General features: G+C 44.3%; 1 protein-coding gene and 1 pseudogene across 2 annotated transcripts in view; both read left to right on the top strand.

Annotated features, from left to right (window-relative positions):
* Window positions 3553-4005, top strand: Map1lc3b2 (microtubule-associated protein 1 light chain 3 beta 2; annotated as a pseudogene).
* The window catches only part of Agpat5 (1-acylglycerol-3-phosphate O-acyltransferase 5), a 46262-nt gene continuing 31368 nt past the window's right edge, over window positions 12388-27281 (top strand). For both annotated transcript variants that reach the window (NM_001134744.2, NM_001399425.1), the window contains exon 1: window positions 12388-12873. In NM_001134744.2, the coding sequence (NP_001128216.1) occupies window positions 12655-12873 (219 nt within the window). In that variant the 5' untranslated portion in view covers window positions 12388-12654. The remainder of the gene's footprint in view (window positions 12874-27281) is intronic.

Here is a 27281-nt window from a genome sequence, read left to right as displayed (position 1 = left end):
AAGCAAATGGGTAGTGAGCCCAGGGCGTCTTTCCCAACACTGGCTGTTTGTATCAGAGAGATTTCAGGGCAGGCTTCTTCCTGAACACACATGTGCCCTCCTCACTACACATGCTGGCCACACAATGCAAGGAACACTGTTGCAACAGCCTGGCTCAGGCAAGACTGTTGCATGCGTTGAAGGGCAGTGCCTTCTTTCAGTCAGCATGTAACTTTTTCTGCCCTTATGGAAACATACTGACTTAATCACAGGAAACAAAGGCTTTTAATCTTCCCTACCGCCATTGCTCAGCATGTATCAAATTAGTGTGTCTTTGACTGGATTGTGTTAGAACTTTTACTTGAAAAATTGCTGTTTGAACTGCTGACTTGAGTTTAGTAAAATGTTGTTAAATGAATTTTGGCTTGGGAGTAGGACAGGATTTTCATCGCTTTCTGAAATGGCCCTAAATGTATTTCTGCCATTTTGGACTCTGTGTTTAAATGAAGTGACAACTGGAGCACTGATCATAAAATCAAAATACAGATAAACCTGAGAAAACATTGAAGATAGTGCTTTAATTTCGCAGCACCAAATAGTCAGCCAAGATTTAATTATTTTTGTTAAAATAAACATATCTCTTTACATCTTTAATCAATGACAAAATTAAGCACATACCAAAGAGTTGTTTTTAAAGGTATTGAGTTGGAGCCAGCGAGATAACGTAGCAGGTTAAATAGATGCCTGCCGCTGTGTCTGACAAGCTGAGTTTGATCCCTGGGTTCTGCAGGATAGAAGAAGAGGACCAATTTCTGCAAGCGGTCCTATGACCGCCACCTACATGCCAGGGCATTTGTGTGTCCCAACACACACTGAAAGCTTAATACAATCTGAAGAGCAACCAGAGAATCCAAAGAATAGCTCTAAAGTAAAATCCTTGATTACATATGTCAGTAAAAAAAATGAATTTTGAACCTATTTTATACACTTACGGTTTTAGTTAGGGTTTCTATTGTGGTGATGAAACACCATAACCAAAAGTAGACTCGGGAGGAAAGGGTTTTTTGACGTACACTTCCACATCACTGTTCATCATGGGAGGAAGGAAAGTCAAGCGGGGCAGGAACCGGGAGGCAGGAGCTGAAGCAGAGGCCATGGAAGAGCTCTGCTTATTGGTTTACTCAGCGTCTTACAGAACCAAGGTCCACCAGCCCAGGTGCCTCACTCACAATGGATGGACCCTCCCCATCAATCACTGATTAAGAAATTCCCCCGCAGGCTTGTCTACAGCCAGATTTCTATCTTTTTTTTTAAATTCCCCTTTTAAAATATATTTTTATTGATTATTCAGGAATTTCACATCATGTACCCTGATCACACCGAGACCCCCAGTCCTTCCAGGGCCACCGCCCACCCTTAGGACCATCCCCCCCCCCACACACACACACAAAAGAGAGAAGAGAAAAAATAGTTCCATTTGTATTCACCATATACTCAGTGGAGCATGGTCAAACTCCAGTGGTCAGCCCCTTAAAGAAAACTGACTCTTCCGTGCACTCACTCTCACAAGAACCAATCAGTTACAGAGAGCTGTAGTTCAGTATCCTCATCACGATTTCTACAAGTTCTGCTTGATGGCTTTCTGTGTAGGCTTTTACTTTTGGGGGCGGGGGTCGAATGGGAGTAGGGGTTGTCCCAGAAGCCGCCTCTGTCCCTCTTCCTCATCTGTATGTCCACAGTCATTGCTACTACTGCAAAAGAAGCTTCCTTGAACTTTACAACCAGTGGGAATTTGGATCCTAGGCTTCTACATGGTTTCTGGTGACAGCCTGGGTCATGGACATCCAAACGTGGTCTCCAATGTCAGCTGTTCTCTGGTGGTGGTACAGACAGCAGACATCAACAAGGCTCTCTGCCACAGCCCAGACTACAGATACTGTCATAGCCCTCAGTGGAAACACAGGCCAATGACATTAACACAACAGAACTAGGGACCAGAGCATGGCCTCACAACGTGGCTTCTGGTGGCAGCACAGACCACAGACATCCTCATGGTTTTCTGTGGTAACACAGGCCATGGACATCAACAGCTCAGTAGGACCAACCCAGACCTGGTCCTCCACAGTAGCATGGACGATAGACGTCAACACGGATGGCTTCAGGTGGAAGCGCGGGCCCCCTCACATCTACAGGCGCAGCCCCCGTCTTACTGAACTTGTGTCAAGTTGTCACATAACTAGCCTACACACAGATGAAGACGGTACAAACTGGGAAAGCAAGCTGAGCACTAGCACGCCCGCACCCATTGCTCCTTTGCTCCATGGACATAGTCCACAGCCGCTTCAAGCCCCTACTCCCTTGACTCACTAACTGTTGTGGACTGGATCTTGCACTGTAAGCTATGACAAACCTTCCCTCCCCTAAGTTGCTTTCAGAAGGGTACTTTATTGCATTGGTGTGTAAAATTTCCCTGTGCAGGCGTAAAGGGGTCATGAATAAAAGGTTTAAAAAGCTCTGAGCTAGGCCACCAGGATCTCAATCAGAGTGCAGTGAAGTAGAAAGTTAGTCTAAGCCTGGTGTCGCAGCCGTAGAAGACCGGCAAGATACAGACAGCTCAGTGGAAAGGAGCTGGCAGCCCCCGGCGGCCACCAAATCACGTACAACTGATTTGAAGGATGAAAAAGGTTTTAAACTTTTAAAAAACTTTTATTTATTTTTTCCCCTATGGGTGCTTTGCCTGCATGTATGTCTGTGTACCACATGTGTGCTCGGTGACCTCAGAGGCCAGAAGATGTGCTGGAACTACAGTTAGCAGGCAGTTGTGAGCTGGCGTGTGGGTGACTGGAAGTGAACCTGGGTCCTCTGGAAGACAGCCAGTGCTCTTTACGTCTGAGCGCACTCTCCAGCTGCAGAGAAGTTGTTTTCTACAAAAGCATCAGACAAGGGATGGAGGAGAAGGGACGTGGTACAAGGTAATGGTGTATATTCTGCTAAAAACATTAACATAAAATTTCCAGGTGTAGATGTCCAGGAGGAAGATTTCTCATATACATGTTAGCAACTCAAGAAAACTAATCTGTATATCAGACAGTCAGCATCCGTTATCAGAGCAAAAAAAAAAAAAAAAAAAAAAATCCATGCCTAACAGGCAAAAACACCTGAGTAGAGGGTGTGGCTAAGAGCAGCCATAGCTAGGGGCTTCCTAGAATGGCCATTGCTTTTCCTCAGTCAGTTGCAGTAAGGTCTGACGGGTGGAGACACCCCATAGCATTATGAAGGGAGAGGCTGCGGCCTGAGGAATCAGGGCATGCCCTTGCCAGGAAGAAAAATAGTGTGAAGGTGTCCTGTACTGAGCTAGAAAGGAAGAGCTTGACAGCAGATGAACCAGCCAGCATCCATCTTGGGCTTGAAAGCCATCTTATGGTGAGGACAAACTAGGTTCGTTCCTGTTTATGATTAAATCCATTTCTTAAGAATTAGTCTGGCCGAGCTTCCGCCACGCCTGTCATGGCCTCTCTCCGGGCCGCTCTCGGCCCCACCCTCACTGATGCGCCGTGAGTCACCTGACTCGGTTGCGGGCTGAGGAGACACACAAGGGAAGTGATCGTCGCGGGAGCCAGATCGTCTGACCCAGGACCCCCGCGCGCCACGCCGTCCGAGAAGACCTTCAAACAGCGCCGGAGCTTCGAACAAAGAGTGGAAGATGTCCGGCTCATCCGGGAGCAGCACCCCACCAAGATCCCAGTGATTATAGAGCGATACAAGGGTGAGAAGCAGCTGCCCGTCCTGGACAAGACCAAGTTCCTTGTACCTGATCACGTGAATATGAGCGAACTCATCAAGATAATTAGAAGGCGCCTGCAGCTCAATGCTAACCAAGCCTTCTTCCTCCTGGTGAATGGGCACAGCATGGTGAGTGTGTCCACACCCATCTCTGAAGGGTACGAGAGCGAGAGAGATGAAGACGGCTTCCTGTACATGGTCTATGCCTCCCAAGAGACGTTCGGGACAGCACTGGCTGTGTAAGACTAGAACAATACCTAATGTTTGTTAAGCCCCTACCAAGGCAAAAAGGGACGTTACCAGCGGAAGCTGGTCAGCTCACCACCCCACAGATCAGAACGTAGGCACCCACGTAGGGGATTAGAAACTATCTCAGCCAGAAACTGAGCGCCATGCAAGTGCATTTGGCTTGGAAACTCATCTAAACTAGACTATCCTGTGTTCAAACTTTAGTTTAAAAATAAAATACTTTGCATCCAAAAAAAAAAAAAAAAGAATTAGTCTGTGCCCCACTGGTAACCTTAACTAGAAATAGTTCAGTACTGCAAGTTCCGGGAGATGGTGACCATGCCCCTGCTTCAAAGGATTGTTATGGCCACGTTGTTATGACTACCTTGTAACCAAGCCTTTGTTTCAGGACGCATGTTAGAACCATGTTATGCTTAGATTCTGACTTCTGTGGCTGACTCCTGTTTATTTGCCTGACAAAATCCCTCATTTTCTATATTGTATTATATTAGCTGTACATTGAAGTGGAAAGATCCTAAGGCTGCTCTAGTACACCAAGAAGAAGGCCGTGCCTTATGAAGAATCAGAAACTGTCATGGAACATCGTTGCTGGTGATCAGCAAGATACCTGTATTGGCTGGTTTTGTGTGTCAACTTGACACAAGCTGAAGTTATCACAGAAAGGAGCTTCAGTTGAGGAAATGCCTCCATGAGACCCAGCTGTAAGGCATTTTCTCAACAGTGATCAAGGTGAGATTGTGGGTGGGACCGTCCCTGGGCTGATAGTCCTGGGTTCTGTAAGATAGCAAGCTGAGCAAGCCAGTAAGAAATATCCCTCCATGGCCTCTGCACCAGTTCCTGCTTCCTGACCTGCTTGAGTTCCGGTCCTGACTTCCTTTGGTGATGAACAGCAATGTGGAAGTGTAAGCTGAATAAACCCTTTCCTCCCAACTTGCTTCGTGGTCATGTTTGTACAGGAATAGAAACCCTGACTAAGACAATACCTCAGAGTAGCTGGCTTTTCCCTTCCTTCCTGTCAGGTACATAGGCTGTGTCTGTTTCTATCTCACTGAACTCCTGTATTCCAGCCCTCCACAGCATTTGTGGCTTGGGTTTGCATGGCACTGTTTATGACTTGGAGTCTATGTCACTACTGAGATCCAGTGCTTAGTTGTGTCTGGCCACCAATGGCGTCTCAGCTGGCCCAGGACTTAATCACCCTAGATCCAGTTACCCAGGGATGGAGGGGAGCAATTCTCTACAGGAGGCTGGCTGTGGTGCTGCCTCACCTGGCAATGCCTATAGAATGCCTTCCAGAGAAGGCCTGTGAACAGAGAAAACACTCCATAAATTATCTCACAAGTGTGGTGGGGATTAGCATCTTAGATGTGGAGCAACTGACCTATCAGACTGAGTCGATTTGTGCCAGGAACTTCATTCCCAGAAGATAAAGCTGTTTGCCAAGAGGCTTAAGTAGCTCTTGGGAAAGCAAGCATGTCTTCCTAGAGTGCAATCCTCTATTCCTCTTCTGTTAAGGCCATGAAGTTTTTTTGGACTTACTTGCTATGTTTTGGCCCTGGCTATAGAAAGATAGAAAAAAAAGAAAAAGAAAAAGAAAAAAGAAAAGAAAAGAAAAGAAGAATGAGAAGAAAATCTCTTCCCTAGTTCGTCATTGTAGCTGTCATGTCACATGGAAATAATGTATAGCAAGGCAGGAGGAGAATATGGGAGTTTATGGTCATACTAGGTTTCACTGTAGCCAAGTAGAACTCAGAACAGACTTAAACAAGTTAATTTTTTTTAAAATTCAAGAACCATAAAAGTATAGATATGGTACCCTGCTTCCCAAATTCTAGTTCTAGGCTAGAAAGATGAATCAACAGATAGAAGTTCATGAAACCTGTGTGAGGACGGCCAAGAACTGACTCCATGAAGTTGTCCTCCGACCTACACTCACCCATCGCGGTACGTGTACCACCCCCACCCCACCCCAGATGCATGTGCTGCTGATAACCTTGATCTTCCTGGGGCAGACTCCTGGGATGAGAATTAAAGTTTGGAGAGTGTCTCATTCCTGAATGATTGGATGCTGTGCACCTGAGAGTCTGAAAGGCCAGGCCCATGCAGCTATAGAGGTGGCTCAGAATTCAGCATCACAGACTGGAGATGGGACTTTGAGAGGCAGGAATATTTCCATCAGAGAAGCAAGGAGGACCTGTGTGTCCTTTATTTGTTGTCTAGGGGTGAGTAACAAAGCACCAGGTCCCGGGGCTCTAACAACAGAGGCCTACTGTCTCCATCCTGGGAGTAGAGCCTCAGGCAGGATAGTTCTGATGACTGTCGGGGGAGGGGCCTGTTCCTGTTTTCTCTCCGTGGCTTACAGATGGCTTTGTTCTTTGTGTCTCAAGGAGGCCACTGGCTTTGAGAGTCTGTATCCCAAAGTTTCATTGTTAAAGTGGCCAATTCCTCCCCTGATCACCTCCTTTTAGCTTGTCTACCTCTATGAAGCCATGCCACATAATAAGGCCACCTTTCAAGGTCCAGAAGGGCAGGTTTTACATGAACTTGGAGGGAGCACAATTCAGCTCCCACCTGCTACTTTGTGCAATAGGCGTATGGGAGGGCCCAGTGAGACTAGTTCGGAGATAGTTACAATTACACTGGTGAGGACCAACTCCCAACTCGTGTCTGAGAAGGGTGCTCACTGAGATAGGGAAGGATGTCGGGTGTACAGCAATGTTGAAACCAGTAGAGTTTGCTAACAGGTCGGGGCGAAATGTTGGGCATGTTGCTTACTGAGCTCCCTCCCTCTTCAGGACTTCAGTATGTGCAGATTCCTCAGTTGCATGGCTACCATATCATTCCTAACTTCAGTGTCCTCTCCTGAGCGTCCTTTGGTATTACAGTTTAAAAGACACCCTAACTCACTCTACTGTACACACCACTGTTTTAAACCACTGGCTCTTACAGCTTCAGCTGTTTGCCTCTTACCACTGACATTGCGCTCCACCAAGCAGACTTTATCCGCTTTGCTTCCTGGGGTTCTGTTACCAGACTGTAAATCAGAATCAGTCATTTTCTCTGGTGCCTGCTTGCGCATCACCAGGCAAGGGAGGAGGAGAATACATTGAGTAACCTGGAGGCTTTAACATGAGTGGCAGGATAGGTGATAATACCTAAGCCTACCTCAGAGATTAGGGACTCTTAGGGCCTAAATCTGAATATCCCCACAGGGTCATGTTTGCATTGCCCGTCAACTGGTGTTGCTATTCTTGGAGGCTCCTGAATCTTTTGGCAGAGGTTTCTAGATACAGAGAGGTCTTTGAAGACTGTATAGCTTTGCCCCTGGTTCTGGCCTTGCTCTCTGCTTCCTGAGATGTGAACAGCCTCAATCTTCCCTATCTCCGTGGACTGAAATCCTGGAAACCAGAAACCAAGACAAAACTTAACTCCCTTGTTACTGTCAGATGTGTTGTGAGGTGTTGTTACAAGATTAACAAATACCATAGCCAACTGTTGTTTTTATTGCTGTAGCGTAGCTGGAGTGGTAGGTTCCACAACTGACCTGATTTAGTAGCCTTGTTTCTTGTGTCGTTTGGGTCCTGCCAGGACTGTTGTAGACTTGAGAACTGTATCAAAGCTTTCTTGCTTCTCCCTTTTGTCTTGTGTTTTAGATGCCAACCACGTTTTAAACAAGACTTTCTGATCCAGAAACACTAGCACATGCCTGTTGTCTCGGAACTTGAGGAGACTACTTGAGCTCAGGAGCGTGAGCACAGCCTAGGAAGCACAGTGAAACTACGTTAAAAGAAGGAAACCTCCAAAATGGCTCCTTCCGCCGTCATGTCATCTATTAATCCCTCTAGAACTAATAAACCATTTAAATTTTAAATAGCGTTTGTATGTTACAAAAGGATATATTTAAAACAACAGAATCTTAGTAAGAGGGTATTTCTGCCAGTCTCCTTGTTGCCAGCTGTGGAAGAAGACCCGGGGTGTCCATGTCTGTCCTCGCACTTAGCCTACAGCTGAGCTGTTCTTTAGCTTGTGAACTGAGACTGGGAGGGGCACACGCACTGAACATTCTACTCAGCAGATTGACTGATTAGAACTTATCTGAATTCTTATTGAGTTATCTGAACTGGGATGCTGCAGGTCAAGAGCCCAATTATCCTTAGCTCTCTAAATAGCCATTTATTGCCCACCTCTGTGAGTGACTTAACATCCTTATGGTGAGTAGGTCAATGCTTTGTAATGTACAAACAAGACCTGTATATGCAAAGGCGAAGAATGTTATCAGATAACGCCTGAAGCCTAGAGCAGAGACTCACCTATTTCATAGTGGTTTGATTACTTGATGCATCAATCAAAGCATCTGGAAAAGCAACTTGATTGAGCACTTTCTTTGTTGAGTCTCTGTAAGAACGTGAAAACTGTTGCCATGTTGAAGAATGGTATTTGGTGGTAACCCATATTTGTGTTCCCTGCTATGGCTACTTTGATTTGGCACTAGAATTAACGATCTGTTATTCTCTTAGTTGTGCATTTCGCATCGGCTGGTTGAAGTCAACGAAGAGAATCTGACCTCACTCAGATGTGTTCTTGGAATAAAGAAGAGCAGGTTAGTAGCCCTTTCAAATAATGCCACCCATATCACACCAAAAAGTCAGGAACTCAAGTCTTCAGGGTAAGGTAATTTTTGTACTGTTACATTTACAAATATAAGATAGACATCCAGAAAGAACCCTGTACCCTCTGTGCTTGGGATATTTAGAAACTATCCACTGAGTTGTGCAGTTGAATGTTGAAACTTTTCATCATACAAATTTGGCAAGTCCCAAAGGTTGCTATGACAGGTGTTGGCAATGCTTCGTGAGAAGGGGGACCCATTGGCAGTCAGCCTCATTCCCAGGCTCCATTGGGAACGTAGTGCATAAAGTTGTGTGTGAGCTTCCTCTAGTCAATGTGGCATGCTCTATAGCCTTTCTGATGCCAACAGTAGGTACCTCCCAGGTCTGGAGACCCATTTGGGACAGAAAAGTATCAGTGTGATAATGACACAATAGCATGGTTGGTCACTAATCCCCTCCATAAATGGTCAGTGGTTGGCAGGAAAAAGTCAAAGACGTCCTGTGATGAGTAGACAATTCTGCTTTACAATGTTGGGACAACAGCTTGAAGACAGACAAATCATGATACACCTCATGTTTTGACATGTACTTGCACCTCACAAGCCTTCTTGAAATGATAACATTTTCAATTCCCTTGTATTTTTCTTTAGACACCAACCAAACTGATTAAGTTTGCTTGCTCTAGGTTTTCTTACTCCCTGAAGAACCATTTAGCGACACCGCTCCCAGGTCATTTGCTGAAAGCCTGCCTGTTTTCTGGAATCATCTCTGGTTTGCCTATGTTTTCTTCTCTCTCAAAATCTAATTGTTCTTGAGTTTCCTCCTTGAGTAGTTTGAAATCCTCTGTTCCTCAGCGAGGTGTCAGGCTTACAGTAACAAATACAGTTACCCTGTTAGTAATGGGGAAACAGAGAAATGGCCTTTCACTTGAGAAACTGAGTTAGATAAACTCCCTGGTAGGCAGACAGGGAAAGAGGGGTGAAGACTAGGTATTACAAAAATGGCTGGCTTCTTCCTGGCCCTCCAGGCTTGAGATAAAAGCATGACAGTTTAAAACAAAGGCCTTGTTGGCTTTTGTCTCCCACCAGCAGGCCCCCTGCTGATGGACTGGTTCAACACGTTCAAGGCTTGATGAGGACTCGTTACACAACAATTCTGGGCCAATCTGCTGTCCTACATTTCTTCAAACTGGCCAACCATAATTAGGGAAGACTCTACAGAGGCTTGGGAAACCCAGGCCCGGATGTTTTCAGCCAGTCTCTGCTCTGTGGTGTATTTTTCTTTTCTGTATGTCTGCGGTGTCCATGAATTTCCTCACACCCCACGACCCCCAACAAACACCTTCCTTCCACTGCTAATTCTGTCTGTGAAGTGTCTGAGATTTCTCTGCTGCCGTAAAGACAAACCTGATCAAGACCTCTAGATTGTATCACCTTTGAGCCTCACCTTGGGTTTTTTCCTGAAGACTATTATTCTGTCATCCTTAGCAGCCAAGGAGTTCCCCTGGAATCTTAGGGACTCGGGTTTAACCAGGATTAGTGGATTTGATGTTGAAAGAGGTTTATAGTGAATCATAGCTGGGATTTTATTTTATTTATTTTTTTTACAGATCTTTCAATGGAAGCTGAAGCATGAGGGCTCTTTTTTTAAGTAGGAAAACACACACCCAGGCACACATTGCTAGTATTGTCCACATAGGCCATCAGTGGTTCTCAGATTGTGCCTCTAAGAGCATCACCAGAACACCTTCATCATTTGTCTAGTTTTAGAGCAACTTTGTGTTTGGGCGCATGCCATGAACACCTTTGGAGGTCATAGAACATCTTCAATTCATTTTCTCCTCCCACCACGTGGGTGGCTCACTCAGGCTCAGACCCATCTTACTGTCTCCTCTCTTTTGATCAAGGTATGTGAGGTGACTCCAGAGAAGTTTTAGACGGGATTATAATCGGATAAGGTAAAAGCCACTATGGTTTCACAAAGGGCTTAATACGTGTCCTTTCCTTATAAATCTCTACTGATACTCCTAGAAAATTGAAACTTTACTGTTGGCAAAGAAGAGGGGCCTCAGGCACTTAACTGTGCTGGAAATCTTGTTTTTCGGTTGACAAAGGTTGACTCCTAACATTGTCAAGTAAATGCCCCTACAAAGGGTCATCTAACTATGTGGCGAATGTCATAGACCAACAGGGAGAGAACCCCTGAGTTTCCAGAGAACTTCAGTTGGTTCAGTCCCTGCTTTTTGACGTGTACCTCAATTCCTGTCTTCCTGGACTCTTGTTTGGCAATCAGGATCTGCAGTCCATCTGTCTAACAATTCCTTTGTCTGGGCTCAGTTCTTCTGAACTGACAGTGAACTGCCTTAACAGTTCTTTTGTCTGCCCTTTCACCTCTGCATCTGCACAAAACTGGACAGTTTGTCATATCTGCAACCCGCAGTGGCCCAATAACAGCAGTATCTTCCCAAAAGCTGGGTTTGTGGTTCATTTGCTATCAAGACAGACACTCTTACATCCCTGCCAATTTTCCAGCTCTGGCTTCCCAAGGCTTTTAAAACTCCTTTCCTCTTTTTAACTCTTTGTAGTCACTGTAACCTATATATACATATATAAACATATAGAGATATACTTACTGAGTGATGGATGTGTGATCTGACAGTTAATATTAGTAATTAAGACCGCAATAAAAGAACCTGTCTTTTGCCATAGCCAGGGCTACAAAGTAAAGCAGGCCTCATTGGTGCCAGCCAAGCCATTGTACTTTGTGAAATTTATTTAATTCAATACATTCCAACATTGTGAAAACAGGTAAGCACGTCCGTCTGACATAGGGTGCTTATGACAGGAGTCATCTGTATGCCTTAAGAAGTGCACCTCAGAGGCGATGGGGTAAAAAAAAAAAAATGGGGCAAGAGATGACGGGGAGTCCAAAGCAAGGAAGCAGAGAGACATGGTAGAGGGATGAGTCAGTGCTCTAGAAAGTGGTCTAAAAAGTGACCTCAGGGTCACTTATAGAAACCAACATATTCACACAGCACACGCATTCAAAACGAACAGATCCGAGCATGCACACTGACCTGCTCTTCCTTCTATACCTTCTAGTATAGGATTATCTGGTCTCCACTAGTTAGGGCGGTAAAAGGATCTGGGCCTCTGGATACGTTTTTGCTGTTACTTAACCTTTCTAGTTTTTTCTGAAGGGAAAAGAACTTATGGATTCTACATGTACAGAAAAATACTTTCCTACACACTGAAAAAAAGAACGTAAGCTATTAGGGAAAAGCACAGCAGAAACAAGTCAAAGGACAAAAGGTTATTAAAAGGCAAAAGTTAAAACTTTGAAGGATCTAATAAAAGGAGGTGACAGTCCTGTGAAAGGTCAACCAAGGGTATGGGAGGCGGACCCAGCCACATTCTGCAACAGCCAGGAGGAAGGAGCGCTTCCTATGCACGTGGGGATACGGGTGGCCCTCCGGCACGCGAAGACACTGCAGCTGTCGGTAACCTGCGCTCCACGACCTAGTCGGCTCCCGCGTGTCTTGCAGGGAGCATCCTCGTGTCCCCACGCTGCTCTCGAACGCCAGCACAGGACAAAAACCCACCACATCACATCTTCCCGGGCTCCTATACAGCCAGCATCCGCAGTCGAGCATGCGTCGTGACGAGAACAGGGACCGGACCAATCAGAGCACATGTTACGCCCATAAGTCGACCAATCAGGAGGCTCCTTATTACCTGGGAGTCCTGCCTTACCCCGCCTCCCCGCTGACAGGCGCGGGTCGCGCGGAGCAAAAGGAGCACCCAGAGGCGAGCGCGCCCGGCAAGCCGAGGCGTGCCCTTTCCGAGGCGGCGAGCAGGGGCGGTCACAGTCCCCGCCGGGTCCCGGGCCCCGCGGCCCATGCGGGGGGCGGAGCCAGGGCGGAGGGCGGCGGCGCGGCCGGCCCTGCGCGGTGATTGGCGGGCGGCCGGCGGTGGCTGAGGTCCTGGCGGCCGCGCGGGCAACGCAGGAGAGTCGCGGCTGGCGAGCTGAGAGGATGCTGCTGTCCCTGGTGCTCCACACGTACTCTATGCGCTACCTGCTCCCGAGCGTCCTGTTGCTGGGCTCGGCGCCCACCTACATGCTGGCCTGGACGCTGTGGCGGGTGCTGTCCGCGCTGCTGCCCGCCCGTCTGTACCAGCGCGTGGACGACCGGCTTTACTGCGTCTACCAGAACATGGTGCTCTTCTTCTTCGAGAACTACACCGGGGTCCAGGTGAGGCGCGGCTGCGCGGTGCGCGCGGGCCCCGCGGCCCGGGCGGCGCTACTTGCAGCAGGGCGAGCACGTGCCGCAGCACCCGGCCTCCCGCCGCGGGGGAAGTTTCTGGTTCTCACTTCGGGGTTCCTTCTGGAACGTCCTGCTGAGGCTGAGTGTGTTCCCGGGTCCGCCCCACCCCCGCCCGGGCCGGCTGTTAACTGTCTGTCTCGGTGCCTGCCAAAGTAGGGCACTGAGTCCGAGGTGGTGATGCTGGGACTGGATTCTTTTGCACTTCCGAGGTCTTTTAGATTAGCAAAAGCTCTAGGCGCTGACCGAAGTGACAGCTGTGAAGGACGACTCCTGCCTTGGGTTCCTCCCGGGTGAAAGCGAGAGCCTAGCGAGGAAATGAATACATTGGTTACAATAGGAGCCTCACTGTGGATACAGTTCTCTTCTGCTTGGACTGGGCTTCAATGTGGGCTGATCTCTTGTCAGATTGCTTTCTTCCTGCTACTGTTTCTTTCTCTCTTTCTCTCTTTCTCTCTTTCTTTCTTTCTTTCTTTCTTTCTCTCTTTCTCTCTTTCTCTTTCTCTCTTTCTCTCTTTCTCTCTTTCTCTCTTTCTCTCTTTCTTTCTCTCTTTCTTTCTTTTTTCCCCTCTGTGGAGATTGAACTCGGAAAACAATGAAGAGTAGAAAGCTCTCCTAATGTAAATTAGTTATATGACGTCTCATAAAAACTGTTGTACTTCCTTCTTGGTTCTCAGTTTCAAAGGAGAGCTCTGTTTGGGTTCTCCTTGATGTATCTATGACTTTCTCCCCCATTTCTCAGCTCTTTTCATTCTGCGTTGGGGGATGCTTTGGGGACTGGATGGATCCCTTACTGAGTTTTGCTCCAGTTGGAGATTATGTTTGAGGTGGAGAATTAGGACCTCTCTGAATCACTGTCTTTTCTAAGTGTTTTCCTAGGAAACAGGAAAAAAACCACTGTTTCGCATCAAGGTTTCTGAATAATTGACTTTTAGAATAGGATTTCATTCAGAATTTTCAGGAACTCCAGGCTGACGGTTTCTTCCCTCACTCTAACTTTACTAAGCTTGTCAAGTGAATGTATGGTTTAATCGTGGGTGAGTATTTAATTTCACTAGCAGAAGGGACAGAACAGCTGGGAGCACAACTTAAAGTTGCTGACCTTGCACATGACAAGTACCCCTTAGAGCCTCAGGGACTCAGGTGCAGCCCATATTCTTGCTGTGGAGAAAATCGGGATGAGTCACAGTGAAGAGAAGTTAGTGAGTTTATTGATTGGGAGAGAGGACATGCACTTGAGGAGGGGGGGGGGTCAAGTGCAAACCTCACAGAAGGAGCATACCCCAGGGCTTCAGCAGCTGCTTCAGAAGTGACTTTTAGGGCTTGTGAAGCCTTAAAACTAAGATTATGAGAAAGAGAAAAAAAAAAAAAGAGCTCCTTTACTCTTTCACATATCGAGCTTTAAAGAAAAAACAAACAAACCAAGGAGGATCTCCCCTTGGAGTCTTGGTAGTCTGGAACTCTTTATGTAGACCTCACGGGCCTCAAGCTGACAAGAGATCTGCCTGCCTCTGCCTCCCGAGTGTCAGGACTAAAGGCATGCGCTGCCATGTCTGGATTAAACTCTTAGTTGTATGAAATTTAAAAGGGATTCATGATGGTACTGAGCAATTTACACATGAGGAAGAAATGTGGCTAGACAATAATAATGGATCAAAATAAATTCAAAATAATTAGCTGTGCACTGGTCACAAGAGTTTTGAGACGGAAGCTTTTCTTCCAGCTTGGTTCACTAGTCATACAGATAATCTTATGTGTAATGGTTTTAGAAAATTCGTACAGTGTAGAACAGTCTCTAGGCAGCTCTGTCCAAACTCTTGTCAACCAGTTCCACTTGAGGAGACCATAAGAGCAAGGGCCTCTTTTGCTGTACAAAAGCAGCTTGAGTGGACTTTGCAATGGATTCTATGCAAATGCAGGTTCTTTACTGTTTTCATTTTTGAGATAATATTCATTGCTAAAACTCTGAATAATTCGTGTATGTGTATCCTTTCAAGTTAAAAAAAATCTTTGTGTGTATATGTGTGCACGTACTGCATGTACATACGTGTTCATATTCATGATTGTGGGGGGCACATGTGCCATGCATGTACATAGAGGTCAGAGGACAACCTTGGGTTAGTTGGCCTTTGAGTCTCCAGAGTCTCTCCTGTATCTGCTTCCCAGCTCACTGTAGGAGCACCAAGTTTCAGAGAGATGCCTGTCTGGCCTCTAGGGGTTCTGAGGCCCTGAATTTGGGTCTTTATGCTCCTGTAACAAGTGTTTTCCCTACATCTGCCATCTGCCCACACCAATGTAGAGCCTTTCTGTTCTCTTATTACTACTTAATGTGAGCAGTATGTCCCCCTACCTTTAGGGTAAGGAATGGGACCTTCGTAGGTTTGCTGATTTCACTAACTTGACATCCATTGAAAGGGAACTAGAAGGACTAGGGACTGAAGACATGTCAGTAGTTAAGAGGGCAGTCTGCTCTTACAGTGGACCTGGATTTGGTTCCCAGATCCCACATTGGCTGTTTCTCAGTTACCTGTAACTCTGGCTCCAGGGTAAGGTCTGACACCTCTGACCCCCACAGGTACCTGTCCTCATATGCAAATATGCCCTACAGTATATATATATATATATATATATATATATATATATATATATATATATATTTCACATTTATTTTTAATCTTAAAAAAAGTCTCCTTAGCATTGTGAAAATCCCATTTTGTGAGGCTAACACACAGATCACCCCAGGCTTAATGGCTTAAACAGATCAGTTTATCCTCACAGCGTGGAGGCCAGAAGTCTGAAATCAGGATTTAGGCTGGATTGCATTCCCTCTAGGATTTTGTCTTTTTCGTTTTCTGGATGCCAGCCACTTTCTCTGACCAGAAGCCCATCTGTATCTGCCTCATAGTCAGTGCCATTTCCCCTTTTCTGCCTCAGGTCTCCATCTCCCTTTGGGTCGTGAGACATTTGCCATTGGATTGTAACCTGTAAGCCCACTTGGATAATCTAGGGTGATTTCGGTCTCAAATCCTTCATTACACCCTCAAGACTAGTTCAGAACAAAACAAAACATGCATTTACTTATGTAGGTGCATGTGTTCCACGGTGTGTGTGTGTGTGTGTGTGTGTGTGTGTGTGTGTGTGTGTGTGTAGGCCGAGGAGAAGGCAACAGTCAGGAGTCACTTCTTGCTTTCCATCATGTTAGTCCAAGGGATTGAATTTAGGCCGTCAGGCTTGGCAGTAAGCGCCTTTACCTGCCCAGCCATCTTGCCAGCCCAGAAGACTGTGAAATTGAGAGTGAGCTGGGTTTTATTACTTAGATATTTTCAAAATAAGGGGATGTGCACAGCTTCGATGGATTAGGATGTGGACGTAGAGTTTGGGACCACTGTTCCGTCCTTTAAAATGACTTCTAAATACTCAGTATGTTGTTACTTCCTAGTTATTTACATGCTAAGTAAATACTTAGTTTTACATACTAAGACATTTTCGTTTTTGCTTTCTTTGATATATAAGAGGAGGCTGCTGTCCTTTGTTCTGGTTACCTTAAATAGTCTTCTATACTACCTTTATTTTTTATTTTCTTGATTTATGAGTTTGCGAATTTACCTCGTGTATTCCTTAAGCAGAACACATAATTAGATGTCTGGTTTTTTGGTTTTTGTTTTTTTGTTTTTTTAATAACTGGCTTCTTGCTCATGTTTTGGTACTCTCTCTTAATTTTTTAAACATTTATCTTATCATTTGTATGTGTGTGTGAGTGTTTTGAATGTATGTATGTATATGTACCACGAGCCTGCTTCCAGAGGCCAAAAGAAGGCATTGGATCCCCTGGGACTGGAATCACAGATGGTTGCAAGCTACCACGTGTGTGCTAGGAATCTAACCTGAGTCCTTGAAAGTGCTGTTAACTGCTGAGCCGACTTGCTTGCCCTCCTTTAATTCTTAATTGATTCTGAATAACTGTCTCTTGATAGCTGATAGTGTACCAAAACCCACAAAATGAGCAAGCAGACCCTTCAAACTGGACCTCATATCTTAGGTGTGACATTTTTTTTTTTTAGTTTCAAACTTTTATTCATATTTTTATATGGTCAGATCACAACTGACTTTAAGATTATTTCTAGATAGCTTCTTTGTAAAATCAAACAATAATTTTGAGCCTTAAATGAAAAATATTTTTAAAATATGGCAAATATAAAATCCGTGTAAATAAAATTGTACCGACCCTTCTTGGTATTAGTTGACTAGCTCAGGCTGATAGCCCTGGTTGCCCCTACATCATAGATGTGAGGAAGAGGTCACCTTTATATTGAGAGTTTATACATGACAGGATGAAGACACTGGCCTTTGGTTTTGCTTTTATACAAAGAGACTTGGATTGGGCTGCCTGGAGACCCAGAATAAGAGACGATGTGTGCTCTTGAGCCTGAGTCAAAAGCAAACTTGTAGGGAGCTGAGCAGAAAGTGTTTAATGCTGGCAGAGGGGTGACTGGGATAACCCACCCCCCCAATAAATGACAGCAACTGTGTTGCTACCATGGTTAGTTGAGGTAAAGCTGGGTTTATCACATCTCTAATCAAAGATTCTAGATGAATATTCACATAGACTGTAGTAGTCATGACAAAAAAAAAATGTTCTCACTCAGTAGCTCAGGTTGTCTTAAATTCACTTGAACTTAGGTGAGCCCTCCTGCTTCAGCATCCCAGGTCGTAGGATTACAACAGTAAGCCACCACACCTGCCTTTAACATTCTGAGTGTATGTATTTTGAGTGGTGTGTGTGTGTGTGTGTGTGTGTGTGTGTGTGTGTGTGTGGTGTGTGTGCATGCACGTGAATATTCAGGCCAGCCTAGCCAGCACACTCTTGGGATTTGCCCATCTATCTCTAAATTCTGAAATTCCAGGCATGTTCCAGACATGCTCCGCATTTCTTAGACATGGGCGCTCGTGGTTCAAAATCAGGTCCTGATGCTTTGCAGAGCAAGTTCTTCTACCTAGTGAATCACCACCGCAGCCCTTTTAGCATTTTTTAAAAGTTGTTAAAAGTTGATGTGAATGGGGTGGTCAAGGGTACCTGTCACCAAGTCTGATGACCTGAGTTTGATCCCCTGAACCCACATAGTAGGAAAGAGCTAGTCTCAAAAGTTGTCTTCTAACCTTCACAAGTACAAGCTCAAGTACCCATGCCCATACACAAACAGATATATCAGTAGTTAAGTAGATGATAGATAGATAGATAGATAGATAGATAGATAGATAAGTAGATGATAGATAGATAGACAGACAGACAGATATATCAGTAGGTAAGTAGATGATAGGTAGACAGACAGATGTAGGTATAGAGAGATGGCTTAGTGGTTAAGAATGTTTATTACTAAGCATGAAGACCTGAGTTCAAATTCCTAGCAACCACATTAAAAGCCAAGCATGGCTGTGTGTGCCTGCAGCCCCACCATTGTGGTGGATGGAGACAGGAGGATCATTGTAGCTTGCTCGCTGCCACCTTAGATCCAGTTTTAGTAGAAACCCTTTCTTAGGGGAAAAGGTGGAGAGTGATAGAGCAGGACAGGAGAGGTTCTCTAGCCTCCAGGGAGTATGCATGGGCATACACACATGTGTGCATTCACCACTCACGCCCACTCCCCAAAGTTAATTCCTGTTCTCAAGTATTTCTCTTCTCGTTGCAGTGAAATCCAATAAAAGTTGGTTATAGGTTAAACCGTATTTGGAGACGGTTTAGTGCTGCAGTGTGCCTCTCCTCAGTACCTGGTGAATACTTTTGCCACCATTGCAGTGCTTCAATTTGTTATTAACAATTAGAATTTACTTTAAAATATATTTCCCATTAGCTTTGACTGCTAATCCCCACTGACCCAAATCCTAGCATTGATAAGATACAAGACTCTTGGGTTATCAATTGTTTACAGATTTAAATTTGGGACACTGCCTGAATCTCCAGGATTATAGAGGCCTGCACCACCGCTCCTTGGCTGAGATCCTTTATGTAAAATACGTTTAAAATTTTCAGTGTACCTGCTTATGTTACAGGACAGTTTGAAAATGCTGGGGTTAAGATAGTGTTTACGTCTGAGGTGCTGCTGTTGATGTACAGTGTGCAGACTCTTGACTTCCAGGGCTTGTACTTTGTACAGAAGCTCCTTTCAGATTCTCAGAAACAAAGACTTTCTACCCCATGGCCAATAAAGTGGTTTGTCCTTTCTTTGGCACTGTCTTATCGAGCATCCTAAACTCTTCCTGAGTCAAGTTTGCATCTGAATCTTGCTGAAGGCAGCTAAATTCCTTGGATGAAATATGTTTACTTAGAGGGGACTCAGGTTATCCAGTCTGACCCTTGTATCAGGTCTGAATTCTTTCCACATTCTGCCTGCTATTCACTGGAATCTACTATCTGTGATCTTTAAAAAAGGTTAATTGTTTATGTGCTCAGTTAGCTCCTCTTATTTATCATCCTTGTGACTCTTTAAAACCCTAAGGTGCTTGCTTCGTCTAGCTGGGAGCCAAGCTGGGAGCCACAGAGCTGGGTGGACTTGGGTGTGCCTTTGCTTAGGCAGAATAAGCAAAACCTTTGATTCAGGAAATTGTTTCCCAGGTGTAGTTCTAGCCTGACACAACTTAAATCTAGCAATTTACAAGACAGTTTTCAAAAAATATGATTAATATTTTGTTTCTATATCTTTTGTAAACATAAAACAAACTTGGTCTTTAATGTTTCACTTCTGAAGTCTTTTGTAAAGCAATGTTTTTATTTATTCCTTGAGAATATTCTGTATTGTGACCATATTCTTTTTCCTCCCCCAGTTCTTGCAGACCCTCTGCCCCTGTAGTTCTGTTGTTGTCGTTTTACATTTTTATCGATTCTTTCTGAGTTTCACATCTTGCACTCCAGTCCTACTCATCTTCCCGTCCTTCTGTATCCACACTCTGCCAAAGAGAACAAAAAAAGGAACAAACAGCAACACAACCAGATCTCTGTGGAAGCCGAGGTGTCTCAAAGCACACCCTTCAGCTCAAACAGCTTTACTTGCAAATGCTCTTCGCAGTGAGTCATTGGTTTAGTTCGAGGCCTCTGGCTTCTGCTATGCTTTCAATATTGGGTCCTCACTGGACTTCTTCTCCAGTATCCTGTCGTTGCCCTATGTCATGGAGATCCTGTAGATTAGGATCTGCTGGACAGGCCCTTTCACACACACCAGCAGCTCATAGATGAGGTAGATGTTGGTGTGGGCCAACTCAGAGCCCTGGATCTGGGCCTGAGTGGTAGCCGAATTGGTCAACCTGCCAGTTCTCCTGTACCCACATCACCAGGGCCAGCTCTGCTCTACTGTGCTGCCCAGGCGAGATATGAATGCTATAGCCAACAAGCGGCAACGCCAACTCTCCTGGTCTTATTGTCCTCAGGGCCAGCTTTCCTGCACTGTCCAGTGCCATGCTCTCCTGAGTGCTACAGCTGGTAAGGAGTGTGGCTAGCTCCGGGCAGTCCTTGGGCATCAACATGGCGGTAGGCAGCAGCCTAGACCAGGCACATCTGAAAGGTCTTTGGTGGTAACATGGGCCATAGATAATGACACAGACACCGAATGCTGCAGAGTCATGGACACGGACATGGCCCGTGACAGCATTCTGGCCAGGACCTCCCCGTGGTCGCAAGTAGCTATCCAGGCTACTCCTATCAGGCTGTTCCTAAGTACCCCAGCGTCTCCAGATCCACCTCTCCTCATGTGCACATACTGTTTTTTTCTTTCCCATCTCTCCGGCTTGCTTATCTTGGTGGTGTCCTCCACTCTACCCACACAGGCAGGGGTCCTCTGGGTGTCCTCTCACCCACCAGTACCATGTGGTATTGGGTGGGGCCTGTGTAATCTTTTAACGCCTCATTTGTCTATTTTATAGAACAGATGCAATCAAACATTGAAACATTTGAGAAAGCCACATTTCCTTACTGCTTACCTGCACACAATTTCCTTAAGTCTGTAAGTAGTTTATTGCGAAACTTTAGATTTCTTCCAAGAGCTGAGGGAACTTGGGAATTGGCACTTCTTAATGGAATTAGAAGTTAATTCCTTCTGAATGTTCATGTGACAGTTTCTTAACATAGTGGTTGATAGTAATAGGTAGAGAATGTAACGCTAAGTAATGTCTTCCCATAAGGGTTCTTGGAACTTGGGTGTCCTAGACCAGCACTCTGTTTCAGGTGCTGTGCTGGTGTCTAGTGGGCGAAGAACTATGGAGTGGGGAGACAGGCAGTAACAAGACCGTTCACATTGACTGCGATGTGACCTTGCTTAGCCTCGTGCGTGGAAGGTAGATGGTTAGAAAAGTTTCTCTGTACAAGGGCTCTGAAAAAGGACCCGTGCGGAGTCATCAGGACAATCCAGGTATAGATGCTGGTCAGTGTAGTGAAAGAATACATGTGATGAGAACGAAGAGAACCCTTCCAGGTCTGTCTTAAGAACAGCTAATATGGGGGCTGGAGAAGTGGTTACCTCAGGGCAGAAGGGCAGGTACTGCCCTTCAGGTGACCCAGCTGGCTTCTGTGTCAGGCGGCTCACAACCACCTGTGACTCCGGTTCCAGAGGGATCCAGCGCCTCTGGCCTTCTCAAACACTCATTTGCACGTGGCAACGCACCTGTGCACACAATTAAGTTAGAAATAAGGTCTTTAAAACAACAACAACAACAAAAATAAACCCACTAGCAAATACAACTTTTTGGTTGGTAACAAACCTTTGCTGAATGCTGCTGTATACCGGTCTTGTCAGTCATTCTTACAAGGTAGGCATTATTCTTAGCTTTTTATAGACATTGAACAGGTCCAGGCAGTTCCTTTGTGTAGTCTTCATGGCAGTCCGGTTTGGGAGCTGCATTTTAAGACGTGTTTACAGGTGATAATTGAAGTGAGTTCGCTGTTCTTGGGGTATTCCTGCTGTAAAAGCGCAAAGAAGGGCTGGAGAGATGGCTCAGCGGTTAAGAGCACTGCCTGCTCCTCTAGAGGTCCTGAGTTCAAATCCCAGCAACCACATGGTGGCTCACAACCATCTGTAATGGGATCCGATGTCCCTTTCTGATGTGTCTGAAGACAGTGACAGTGTATGCACATACATGAAATAAATAAAATCTAAAAAAAAAAAAAAGCGCAAAGAAGCAATTAGAGAAAACACCCGATAGCTGACTTTCTTGGATGGTGGTTTACCAGCCCTTCTAAATAGAAGGAAAGGAACTCTTTACGGTAACTTCCTTCTGGGGTGTTTCAAATGTGCTTCTGCTTATTACAAGTTGCTTTGAACCCTCACTTCAAGACAGCTCACATAGTTACATAGCAGGGAGGCAAAGTGGTTCTTAGTCGATACCAGAGGGAACGCGACACCAGAATTGCTGCGAAGACTTCAGGCTGTGTCGAAGGCCAGCCTCCGCTCTGCTATACCATTCTCTGGTTTCGGTCCACACCAACTGCTCCTTTTTGCATCATAAAGATAATCTATAGTGTATTTAAAACTAATCCTCTGTATAAATCCTCTGTTCAGACTTGTGCTGCTCCCTCTCTGCCATCACCGTGTCCTTACCTTGTGCCTCAGTGACATCATTTTCGTGAAAATAGTATGTCGTAATGTGTATGCTGTCTCCTCTCCAAGATGTAGTCAGTAAAAGGATAATGACCTTCCTTTTGAACAAAAAAGGGCAATACCTCACAGGGAATCCCATTCTAGAGGTTCCGTGACCCTGTGTTAAATTTTACTTTTAAGGAATGGGGGCTTTGGGATGCTTTGCTAAGATGGTTGTGTTTATCTAAGGAGGTTCACCTTACTGAGACTGTTGAACCTCCAGGAATATGATAAAACGGGTAAAGCAAGACAGTGAAGAAGAATTCTGGGACTGCCAAGAAACAGAGAAACCTTTGTCTGAGGGTTTAAAAGCCTGTGGTTTTGGAATTTTTAAAACTGCAGTGCACCAAGTTTACTTTGTTTCTCCCGTGGTACTAAAGACAAGTCAGACAGAAGTGTTATGAAGGTGTTTGAGTGTCTCTGTGTACATGTAAGAGGGGGTTCGCAGGCTGGTAGCCTTGCTGCCATGTCTACAGGAATTCTAGGATAGGAGATAAATGAGTTCACATCTAGAAGAGTTATATTAAGTTCCAGTCATGTGCTAGGCTAGGGACCAGTGTTGTACATTGATAAAATGGTGTCTGTCATTCAGCATAGAAAGAAGTTGGTTAATAAGAAAAACAGTAACTGTGTAATGAGTTAAAGACTAAAATAAACACATAAACAAATAACTTTGGAAATAAGGAACAATGCAGCTGAATCCCAGAGGTGTTTGTTTTTTGTTTTGTTTTGTTTTGTTTTGTTTTGTTTTAAGCGAGGTTGGAGCTGTTCTTTGTATTAGTAGACGACTCTGAGTTTTATGGATCATGGTGAATGTCACTTCTCTGTGCACCTATAGAAAGAAGGCTTTGTTACCTTTCTAAGGAACATTTTTTGTTAGATTATTATTATTATTATTATGATGATGATGATGATGATGATGATGATGGATTTCTTACATATATCCTTATAGTTAATATTCAGAGTGAAAAAAGTTTCTTGAAAACAAAACATTTTGTTTAATTAGGGTAGGCTCTTATTTAGCTTAGGCTGTCTTCAAACTCATTGTGTAAGGTGACCTTGAACTTTGGATCCCCCCTTTGGAAGGGTGCCAGGATTCATGTGGTGCTTAGGATCACATGCAGAGCTTCAAACATGCTAGGCCAGCACTCTACCAACTGAAGTGTATCTGCAGGCCTCAGATGTGAACGTTGGTGAAGAATACTTGTTAAGGCATTAGGATCTTGGAGTGAGAAGCCTGGGTGTAGCCTTTGTCACACTGAAGTAATTCAACTTCTCAACCACAGTTGGGAATGGAACACATCTGGCATTCTCGTTTGAAGACTTTAATGGTGGATCTACTGGCAACTTGACTGGATTTAGAATCACCTAGGAGATGTGCTTCTGGGTATGCCTGTGAGATGTTTTCAGAAAGGGTTAACTGAATGTGTCCTCATCTGTTAGGGTGGGGCCCTGCCCTCAATAAAGAGAAAAGAGAGGAAGGAGCATAGTGAGCAGCAACATTTATCTGTTTCCCAAGCAAAATAAATCTGTGCTCTCAGGATTTCTCTGTGTAGCCCTGGCTGTCCTGGAACTCAGAGGTCCACCTGTGTCTGCCTCCTGAGTGCTGGGTCTAAAGGAGTACCCACCAGGCCTGGCTAAAATAAAGCCTTCTTAAACTGCTCCTGGCAGATACTTGGACACAACAATAAAAAAATAAATGCAAAGACCAAATGAGATAATATGTTACATTTTTTAGTTAAGAGAATAGTAGGTAATAGGTGGTGAGACGAAATGAACCTTTCTGAAGAAAGGACAGCATTGAAAGACATGCATGCTGATTGCATGAGTTTTGTGATATGTAAGTTTCTACTTATTTCACATGGTAATTGTGCATTCTGATCATTTATAAAATAATTATGTTTACTAATTTAACCTTGTTACAAAGTATAATTTTACTAATTAGTAATTTAGTAAATTTATTATTTATTTAATGAAACATTTCAAATTGGACTCAGAAAAAGACCACATGTTTTGCACATATTATACTAGAAATTCCTTAGTAGGTGGAAATTCTGTTTCTTTACAGGGACATGTCTAGAACACGTCCTTGGGTGATTTCATTAAGTAGATAGGAGGAGATGTGGTTGCTCCAGTCAGGATGACCAGTCAGGATGACCTTTTAAAGGCATACATTCAGTGTGTGAGCATATTTTTAATATGTAGGGATTTTCTAAAATAATTAGCATAAATCCAGTAAATCTTTTATTACTATAAAATACCGTGCAGTCGCATGAGCAGTTGTTTTGTGAGATCAGCACTGGGGTATGTTAGTTTACATCAGCGCTTACTCAGACAAGATGGCTATCGTACAGGGCGTGGAAAGTTTTCAGCTTCTTTGAAACCTGTGGGGTTATTTTGCCAATCATATGTGCTGTCCATGGTTGGCTAGAGTGTTAAATGGCACATGATTGTTTGATGGACCTAAAAACAAATTAAAGAATTCATTTCAAATGATTGTAAGCACAGAGTTTAAATTGTGCAAGCAGTCTTAGTGAATGTCCTTGTAGCTGCATTTCGGTGTAATTGGAGGGATATGGGCTAGTTAACTATTTCTTTTACTTGATGACAGTTTTGAATAAGAAGTGTATTAGATACAAAAATAATTTAACTGTTGAACACACACACACACACACACACACACACACACACGCACACACGCACACATGCACACACGCACACCTTGTATGCCATCACCCCTGGCACTGATTTTTATCAGATCGCTGTTCAGGTGTACCAGGTATATATGAAGTAGTTTATGTAGTCTCATTTATGCCACGGCAGTCCTGTGAGGAACAATTATTTATCATACTTTACAGTTAATGAGATAGGTGTACATTTCTTGTCTAAGATGGTGGCCTGGGATTCAAATATAAGTCTTACTCTGTGTCTGATACTTTGCAGCCTATGTTCTGAGTGACGGTCATGTTATGAAGGGCAACCTCTTCAGATTGTGTAGAGAAAGGGCCCATTTTATTGATGTTAATGTTTTACATGGCAGAAAGGAACTAGGAAGAAGTGAGAAGCACTGGTCAGGGGTGTAGAATTATGCAGTGACTGTGTAAAGGAAGCTACTGTATGGGATAGCAAGTGTGGGGAATGAGTGCGACACACCTCAGGGAGGTCACAGAGACCCACACTGGCAGCTCAGGTCTTGCTGCTGGAAGAAGGACTGCTTTGAAAATGGGAAGTTTATGTCCTCGCTAGAGGAAGTTATACTCCGACTCTAGGCTCAAGACTGAGGGCAGAGAACTTTTCTTGTGCCTGCTATTTCTTAGCTGTTTTCACTCAAAATCATTCTTATGCCAAAAGGGCATATTTTGGGTTGAGTTACTCTTTCAACAATATTTATATTTGAGAACAATGAAGTGTTTCTTCCTAACTATGTATTGTATTTCAACTTTTTCATGCAAAACATAGTGGGCTTTGCTGAGATAAATGAAGAACATACCTTTAAACTTTGAAGTTCCTCTGTGTCACTGACAGAAACACATGACAGGGAGAAATGGTTTATTTTGCCTCCTACTCTTAGAGATTTTAGTCCCTCACAGCAGAAAAGCTTGGCAGAACAGCTCAGTTGGTGGCAACAGGATTGTGCTCACATGGTAATGGACCAGGAAGTGTAGAACAAAGCCAGAACTAGGGGCTCTAGTAACCTACTTCTGCCTGCAGGACCCACTTCCTGAAGGTTCCACCTATCCCCCAAAAATAAAAACAGTGTCACCAACTGGAGAACAAACACCCCAAACATAAGTCAGTGGGGAGGGAAGGAGAGAGGGAAACAGAGACAGAGAGACAGAGACAGAGAGACAGAAGCAGAGAAACAGAAGCAGAGAGACAGAACACGCCAGCCTTCAAGTAGTTTGCATGAACAAATTAAAAACTAACCAGAAATTAATTTTTAGGAGTATTTGATTTGTCTGCATCTAATTAATTAACTGAAAAAAACTATTTCCTTTCTCTAAAGAGACTTTAAATGGACCATTTTTTAGTGTGTGTGTGTGTGTGTAGGTCAGAAGACAGCTTTCAGGAGTTGATATTCGGCCATGTGGGCCCTAGGGATCCGACTTAGGTCATGAGGCTTGGCAGCGGGGGTCTTTATACACTGAGTCATCTCACTGGCCTTAGATAAGTTTTGAAAAAAGTGGAAGAATCTAAAGTTACTTGAATGATTATATAAAATTTAAAAACATATTTTCCTGTTTCTTGTATTGAAAATGGTTCGTGAATAAAGTTACTAAAGTGAATGGAACTAGAAGGTTCACACAGTGATGTCTTTAAAAGTCTCCGCTACATTTAATATGTTGTTTGTGTTTATTTTAAGATTTCTGTTATGTTCAAAAGGAGACATCGTTTTACTAATGCAAAACAAAGGTGTAATGTGATGATTCCGAACATCTCTGTTGGAAACTCTGGGTACTCCAGTCAGGGCTGAAAACAGGCCATGGGATCGTGACTGCAGTCAGTCTGTACAAGGTGTCCTTGTGCCTCTCCTAGGACTCGGAGTAGGACATGCTGTGGTGCAAAGCAGCCATGATGAATGAAGCCTGCGGTTGGGCTCAAGGTAGAGGAGTGAATAGCCAAGAGATTGGCCCCAGAGAGAATCAGTGATTCAAGGGCACTGGCAGTTGTACCGCAAGCTACAGTTTTGTTTTTAAGATTTATTTATTTATTTATTAT

This window comes from Rattus norvegicus, chromosome 16, assembly GCF_036323735.1.
Source record: "Rattus norvegicus strain BN/NHsdMcwi chromosome 16, GRCr8, whole genome shotgun sequence".
Lineage (NCBI taxonomy): Eukaryota > Metazoa > Chordata > Mammalia > Rodentia > Muridae > Rattus > Rattus norvegicus.
The sequence above is the reverse complement of the archived record's forward strand: the minus strand, read 5'-3'. Positions and strand labels throughout refer to the sequence as shown.